The sequence below is a fragment of the Lolium perenne genome, chromosome 6, assembly GCF_019359855.2.
Source record: "Lolium perenne isolate Kyuss_39 chromosome 6, Kyuss_2.0, whole genome shotgun sequence".
Taxonomy (NCBI): domain Eukaryota; kingdom Viridiplantae; phylum Streptophyta; class Magnoliopsida; order Poales; family Poaceae; genus Lolium; species Lolium perenne.
In genome coordinates, this window is record NC_067249.2 from 89,317,411 (window position 1) to 89,325,776 (window position 8,366).

General features: G+C 47.1%; 1 protein-coding gene across 1 annotated transcript; it reads right to left on the reverse strand.

The window, feature by feature from the left end:
* Positions 1 to 554: 554 nt before the first annotated feature.
* On the reverse strand, positions 555 to 6,086 carry LOC127321012 (uncharacterized). The gene is made up of 4 exons (XM_071822217.1): positions 5,731 to 6,086; positions 4,249 to 4,329; positions 701 to 1,811; positions 555 to 656 (listed from the first exon to the last, which is right to left on the reverse strand). Exons 3-4 carry the CDS (start codon positions 1,808 to 1,810, stop codon positions 555 to 557), a joined length of 1,212 nt encoding a protein of 403 aa, XP_071678318.1. The 5' UTR covers position 1,811; positions 4,249 to 4,329; positions 5,731 to 6,086.
* Between the last annotated feature and the right edge of the window lie 2,280 nt (positions 6,087 to 8,366).

An 8,366-nucleotide genomic window follows, 5' to 3' on the forward strand; every position in this document is an offset into this window, starting at 1 on the left:
GAAGAGGATATGTATTCTTGATCGTTTTCTCATTGAGAGGGCGGTAGTCAACCACCAATCGATCAGTTTTATCCTTTTTCTTCACGAAGATGGTAGGACATCCCCATGGAGAAGTGCTTGGTTGAATGAAACCAAGTTTTTGCAACTCGTCAAGCTGCTTCTTGAGTTCAGCCAACTCATTGGGACCCATTTTGTATGGCCGCTTTGAGATAGGAGCTGTTCCAGGCTCTAGTTCAATGACGAACTCAACAGCCCTGTCAGGTGGCATACCTGGAAGTTCTTCAGGAAAGGCATCAGGAAAGTCGCAAACCACCGGTATAGACTCAAGCTCCGGAAGAGAACTAGGATTCAAAGCAAAGAGCTGAACGGAAGGTGTTTGAGAAGGTGTATAGGTCAAGAATCCTGTCGCTGTAGGAAGAGAAACTGAATGCTTGGCGCAATCAATGACAACTTTGTTGGCCTTCAACCAATCCATGCCAAGGATGACATTAATGCCAGAGTTTCGAAGGAGTATCAAGGAGGCGAGAAAGATATGGTTTCCAATTTGAATTTGGTTACCATGGCTTATCTTCGAAGATATCATTTGTCCTCCGGGAGAGTGAACCAAGAGATTTGATGGTAATATCTCCATAGGAAACTCGTTGCTTTGAGCAAAACTATCAGACACAAAAGATAGAGAAGCTCCTGTATCGAACAGTACTTTTGCAGGAATAGAGTTAACAAGCAAAGTACCAAGCACGACGTCGGTAGCTTGTTCAGCTTGCTCAACGTTGATGTTGTTGACGCGAGCAGCCCTCGGACCTTGCCTGGTGTTGTTGTTGAAGGCCCGGCCCGGAGCTGGTGCACGAACCATCGCATTTGTCGAAGTAGAGCGAGGTGGTGGTGGAGGAAGCTTCTGAGGGCAAAAGGTAGAGATGTGCCCAACCTGACCACACTTGTAGCATGTGGGGTCGGCACGTGGACCCATCGGCCTTGGTCCACCATAAGCAGGCCTTGGCGGAGCTTGGTAGGTCCTCTGCTGAAGCTGTGGGGTGGGAGGGCGGGGAGCATACCCAGCTTGTGTAGCTTGTCCTGGCGGTGCGGGATAAGGAACCCACAACCTTCGCTTCTGAGGCGGCGCTGAAGAAGGAGCACCAACCTCTCGAGTATGCTTGCGTGACTCGTCGAACGCAAGCCTACCCGACTCTTCCTTGATAGCAGTGTTGACCAGCTTGTCAAAGGTGTCCATCGAGACATGAGTGAGCGCGTACTTGAGTGCCGGCTTGAGGCCATTACAGAACCTCTTCTGCTTCTTAGCATCAGTAGACACTTCTTCACCACCATAGCGAGCTAGCCTTGAGAACTCGATGCTGTATGCCATCACGTCTTTGTTGCCCTGGACAAGACTGAGGAATTTCTCCTTCATCCTGTCCATTAGCCCTTCAGGAATGTGGTGGCTTCTGAAAGCTTCCCTGAATTCTTCCCAAGTGACATCAGGAGCATTGGCGGGACGCATCTCGAGAAAGTTCTCCCACCATGCTGCGGACCCTCCTTTCAGTAGGTGAGTCACAAACCGCACTTTGTCTTCTGGGGCGACTCCCGCTGTGTTGAGCATGCGGTTGACATCGCGCACCCAATCATCTGCATCCAGCGGTTCAGGAGTAGAGTCGAACGATCGCGGGTTCAACTGCAAGAAGTCCCGGATCATCACTCGACCATTGTCATGACGAGCTTGATCGAAGTTGTGCTGGGTTTGCTGCATCTGGCTCAACAATTGAGTCATTTGCAACAGGGCTGGTCCCAGCGGAGGAGGTGGCGGAGGTCTAACCATCCTGTTGAGGGAAAACATAAGACGGTTGAGACAACAGATAAGAAAAAAAAACTTAGAACAAGGGTTTAAGATCACATAACACATCACTCCATAGAATTCATCAAGGTACACCATACAAGGTTCAAGTACACATGAGATCCATCATCCACTCGACACGCAGGACAGTGGAGTAAACGGTGGTTCCATGAGGATAACGAAAAGGAAGCAGGCTCCGGAACAAAGAAGTGGTCGAGATAGCATCGGATCAAAGGAGAATAACATGTTAGTATGAAAATAGCAACATGTCAAAGGAACAAATTATATGTGGAGATTGAAAAAAGATGATAATGAAGCAACCATAGTACAGAAAAATTTTCAAAATACTTTTCCCTATGACACTATGGTTTCCCACAAACACGTCCAAGCCTAGATGAAACAATATAAGAATAGAGTAAAACCGTTGCACGTCCTTACCAGAGGGAGGGTGGGTGGGGTAAGAAATAAAAGCAGAATTCCTACTCTCGCGCACAATTTTTCCTATGTAGCTACTAAAATATTAGTTTCTAGACTCAACTTCGTCCGCTGCAAGGGCTCCTAAAGGCGATCTGCTACGATACCAAGTCTGTAAGCCCCAGGAGTAGGAAAACCCAGAGCGCGCAGGTAAGAGGGGTTTATGTGCATGAGGTCACTACAAAGGACCGTGAGGTCGCCTCGCATTCCCAAGCATATGGGTAGGCCAAGCAACAGCTCGACACGCCCATGCACACAACACCCACCTCAAAGGCTCACGGTAGGCTTTCCAGGCCTAAGTGCTTCACCTTCCTGTGCACTTCACACATACACACACTGTGCACAGGATACAAGGGTAGAATACAGCTTGAATATCACAACATGACTATGTATGACACAAAAGATGGAAATAAGGTTCATATATATAGCAACGCTCTAATGAGCAAGATCCAAATGACACTCAACGGGGAAACATATCCCATCAGTACATCATACATAAGATAGCCAAATAGTCTGGGTACAGACAAGATCCAAATTGGACTAAGAGTCCTGAAGATAATCAAGCGGTGTTTCCATAACCAACAAGCCACAGGCTGCTGCCTTAGGAACGATCCTGCTATGCAACGAAGTCGCCGTCCGTGAACTCGACAAAGTAGCCACCTGCGTACTGCTCATCATCTGTCGTACCTGTTTGTCGCAAAGCGGGTTCCGGAAAAAGAGGGAGAAAAACGAGGGTAAGTACCGTTGGCACGTACTTGCGAGACAAGACCAGCTATGCTTGCTGGTGGGCGGTGTAAACTTCGCCCGGCTATATGTGGAGTTTAGCGGCAGCAAAGCACTATCCAATAGAGACACGCTACAACATCTGTCTAATAGAGAAGGTGAGAGAGCGCATATTCTAGCAGTTCTATACTCTGCAATCAACAACCCAACCAGTGCGATCCCCCTTAGCCAAGAGGTACTAACAAGGCACTCACACAGTTGACAATTTTATATCCATTCCATTATAATAGGGCTAACTTACTACGCAAGTGATTAGCAAGTTATTAGCGACAACTTTAGGTGTAAGTTGTTCTATGATCGAGTTAAACAGCTCCAAGTCGTCCATAACCGTGGACACGGCTTATCGATAAGATTTACCCTGCAGGGGTGCACCAATGTTACCATACACGCATGCTCGAACCCGCATAGCAAGTGCGGAGTCTCACAACAAGACCGTTCCCAAATCAACAAGAATGCCTAGGGGGGCCACCCGACTAAGCTACCCGAAACGAAGTTCGGCCGTACTCCGATGCGGACTCATGGTTTGCGTCGGCGGCTAGGCGTGCGAACCACACGCTTCGCTAAACGTCCCGCGGGGTACAGTACATAATATAAACACCCGAAGGCAACAGGAAGTAAACACCCGAAGGCAACAGTAATAAAAGCATGGCATGCATGGCATAGGCAAATAAAACCAAGGTTGTGGCCCCCTTTTCAACAGACTTGAGAAATGGTAATGGGTGATGGGGGGTCCCGATAAAACCTCCCACGAGTGGTTAGCGCGCTCAGTCTTAGAAACAGATAACAAGAACTCGGGTCCTAGGGGACATTAGCAAGTCAAAGTTCCGATGCTTTCGCAAAGGGGCTCACGGATGCCTCTGCAATATTATTATCCCTTAGAAATTTTAGTTGTAACAAAAGTTATCCACTTCATTTTCGAAAAGGTAGTACATGTGTCAACATCCCAACAAGATATCCCGAACATTTTGAGATATCAACAAAAACCCTAAACTCGCCTACGACTCGCAAAGCTGGCAAACAACAAACAATAGGTAGGGCGAGGAGGTGTATCTCGGACATATAGGTAACAGGTGGATAGGACACGTGACACAACAGAATCGCAACATAAGGATAGCAATAGATCAAAAGAGCATGTAAAAGTAAAATAGGTGAAGGGGTGGGCTCGCCTGTCAGATCAGAGGTAGAAGCACCGACACGATCCTCCAGAGGGAACTCGTACTCCTGCTCGTACTGCTGTGCGTCGGCGTCTACTCGAGAAGAACCAAATAGCACATACAAGGTAAGTAAAAGCACAAATCAATACAATTAAATGCAATGCGCAATATGATGCATGATGACATGGCATGATGATTTGTGCAAGGCAAAATTAAGTGGGGTGCTCATAATTCACATGAAATGATAAACACCCTCACATATAGTTTTTGTTCATGTTGCATATTTAATTTGGACAATTCAGAGATGATGCCAATGATGCATGAGGATGCAAGATTTGAATACCTCTCATTTTTCTGATGAGAATGGACATATCATTTGTTGAATTTGGAATTGTAGAATTGAAGATATGAATTATGCCATATTACCCAAATTAATTCAGATTTTAATTATGTCCAAAATTTTATTTATCCAAAAACCAAATCAGAGTTCATATATGGATAGATCATGAAGAGCTGATCAAAATGGACATATGGTTTGTCCAAAACGGATTTGTAAAAGTGCAGTTTTAAATACTTTGAAAAGTATCCAGATTTCAAAAATTTTAGAAACAAACAACAAGAAAAAAAAAAAAAATTGGTTTTGGTTTAACGCGCCCAAGGAAATTCGAACCCAGGCCGCGCGCGTAAGGAAGCAGGATGGTAGCCAGTATGCTGCTGCTAGAGATTTTTATGTATACAGGTTGTTTAGAGACATATGGTATTGTCTCAGTTAACTGAAGAATTTGACACTTAAGCTGAAGAATTGGACAGCTGCAGACGTTTCGTGCACGAGATTTAAAACGAGGAGGACAAGAGCTCTGTGCAGATCTAGATGGGATTTCGATGTAGTTGAGTAAGAAGGATGTGGGGAGATTGCAACGGGACAGATTTGAGACGTTTAGGTGCACCGTGGCGACGGCGAGGCTCGCCGGAAAAAGGACCGAGGAACGGCGGCGCTCGGCTGAACAGCTCGCAGCACCAACTTGCGACGAAGATGGCGTCGCGAATACTCAATGAAATCGAGTGATTCCAAACCCAAAATTGTGGCCCAAACTCGTGGCTTTACAAAGGTGCAAAGATCTCTTGCTGGATTGGCCTGTACCGGCTGTGGGATCCGTCGGAAGTCGGTGTCCGTGTGACAGCGACGAACAGCAGAAACTGAAAAAGGTTTCTGGACCAAACTTTGAACGAAGATGGCGAGGGCGTTACTGCACGGTTTTGGGCGAATCAAATTTTTGGAGAGAGAGGGTACTGCCGTGCTTCTATCGGTACCAAGAACACGTGCTGAAACAAACTGAGACGCCGGGAAACTACGACGAAAATGGAGCACCGCGAAGCAGAAAACTGTTTCCTATTTCTGTTTCCAGAACCTCGTTTTGATCTCGGTTTTCGGCGATTCCTTCAACGACTGAGCGATGCATGGTGTGCAGTGAGGAGATGAGGGGACGTGCTCACCCTGGGGTGGTCGGAGACGAAGGGGAGGCGCCGGAGTCGAAGAAGAAAGGAGGTGCCCGTGACGTAGACGTTGCAGTCGTGGAGGAGATGTGCAGATCTTGGCGAGTTGGAGTCCTTGACGGCGTCCAGGAAGTAGAGGAGGGAGAGAGGGTCCCGTTCCCGTGCTCAGGTAGCGTCGACGGCGTCCATGGCGGCGGCGACGGACGGTAGACGGCGGCGGTGTTTTCTCACAGTAGGGTTTTTGGGAGGAGGAGGAAAAGGGTGTGGCGGCGCTCGATGGGGAAGAAGCTAGCTAGGGTTTTCTCCAGGGGAGCCGCAGCTGCTTAAAAGAGAGGAGGGGAGACCGTGGATGGAGCAGGTGGAGGCGACGTGGAGAGCAGGGACGTCGGCCATGCCCGATACAGTGTGTTCCTCCTACGTGTAAAGGTTTGACGAAGGGGAGGTCTTACCCCTTCGGTAAGGTGGACCATGGGCCAGGAGGTGGGCTGCTGTGTGAGCTGGTTTGGGCCAAGGTAAGAAGAAAAGATAGGAGCTGGGCCTGCCGGCCAAGAAAAGGTAGATTAGATGGTTAGGTTTTAGGTTAGATAGGGTTTAGGTTTCTCCTTTATTTAAATTTCTGTTTTCTGATTTTATTTTCTTTTCCAAAACAAATCTGTTTTATGAATTGAGAAGAAGTTGTTGTTTGTAAAAGAGGAGAGAAGAGTATGAGAGAGATTCCACCATATCACATATGATGGTAAGAGAAAATTAAAAGAAGGGTTGCACATAGGGTTTGAAAAGAAGAGATGGTTTGAGGTGACACCAAATTATAGAAAAATTTGGCATGACCTATGTGTATTAGGGTTAAAGAGGGGAAAGGAAAGGTCTGTGCTTTTCTTGGAACATCACAAGAGGAGGGGATGAACCAAGAAGAAGAAGGAGGGAACAACAAGCAACAAAGAAAAACCAAAGGCAAATGCAATTTAGTAAAACCAAAGGTGGTGATATGCATGAATGCAACATGATGGTATGACAACAATGCAAGAAAGGTAAAAGGGATCTATGTATTACTCTTGGGATGTTACAGTGATCCTTTCTATTGTAAGACTATTATGGTGTTGTAATGAATGATGACTCTATGATATTCAACTGTTATGTCTCGCAAAAACAATCTTCCTGTGATTACGATGTATGGCATAATAGGCATCTGGACTTAAAATTCTGGGTGTTGACAAAGTGGGAGGGATGAGCTTTCCTTTTCCAATTCCGATTCACTTGGGGACTTTCTTATTTAGTTCCAATATGAGTTTGACAAGGTTTGAACGAGAGTCCAATTAAGATTCGTAGATCCTACGGACTCTCGGCTCCGAGCCTTCATATACGGGAGCCCCGGGGCTGGCCACAACATCACAAGTCCTCAAGAGCCATAAAACCCCGAGCTCCCCACGCCCAGTGCCGCCGCCAAGCTGCAGTTGGCCACCCATCGCCGTCGGTGGACACCTCTTAACCATCGGCCGTCGCCGTCCTTGTTGGGGTCTTCCTCTGTCATCCACCGTTTATCTCCGTTGGTCCACAACCCTCCGCCGGTGATCGCCAGAATCTCGCCGGAACCCTAATGTTGGTGATGTCCGAAAAGATATTCTAGGCGAAGCGCTGCCGAATTTGCACCAAGTTCATCGTCAAACCGTTGTGACACCGGAGTGTTCTCTCTACCTCGACTCCAACTTCCTAGAACAAGAAGGAGCCATACATGTGCATCACCTCGGAGCCGCCACACAAGCGACGGAGTTGATCGAGTTGGATCGCCAAGACTGAACGGATCGTGATTGTCTACATCGACACCAACCATTAAGCTTCCTCACCCAATTTGCAACGGTACGCAAATCAAATTATTGCATTGTTACATACAACTGCATCGTTACATGCATCTGCTAGATTAGATCTTGGTGGTTTATTCGTTGTTGCGTAGGATTTTTTTGTTTTCTATGCTACAAATTCCTACAATCCCTTGTTCCCCTATAGAAGCATCTCGTTGCTGCACAAGGACCATTCACAAATCACGAACTATAGATTATTGTCCTTCCAAAAGGAGGGGTCTTCCTGGAGCTCGATCCGTGAGGGGGCGGAACTATCCCATCATCGTCGTCCGAACCAAGGCTCACGAGCGGTAACCAAAGACGGGTTGGCCAGTCCGAGATGAATGGGATGAAGCAGGATCAAGATAGCATGGGCAGAAGGCAAAAAAATAAACACTGGCAGAGACGCTGTGCCGCTGCCGTCCGCCGTCGCATGGCATCCTCCAGCGGAAACGAGGTGATTGTGGCAGTTGGGGCGTAGCCTTTTGGTGCTGGCGGCGCCGCCGCCGCAGTCACGCAAGAGAGACCTAAAGATCCTCTACATAAAAGTGATATATACAACTTTTTATTGGCTTCTTCTTCCATGGACCCAAGACTCTATACAGTGTACACCTTATTATAATTCATGGATCACTGTGTGGATCAACCACCTAAAAAAGAAGCAACATATCAAGCCCATAGTCAATATGTGAGCCTAGGCGCAAGCTTTCAACCGCACATGCTGGATAAATCCTAAATGATTGTCTCCAAACGGCTATACCCAAAATCTATATCCTGGCATTGCGCCTCCGGTTGAAGACA

Bases quoted from the DNA above. Each gene is read 5' to 3' on its own strand.
- LOC127321012 (XM_071822217.1), bottom strand. From the start codon at position 1,810: ATGGTTAGACCTCCGCCACCTCCTCCGCTGGGACCAGCCCTGTTGCAA. The intron at 657-700 runs GTACTGTTCGAT...TGTGTCTGATAG, and splicing joins TTAACTCTATTCCTGCAAAA to TTTTGCTCAAAGCAACGAGT.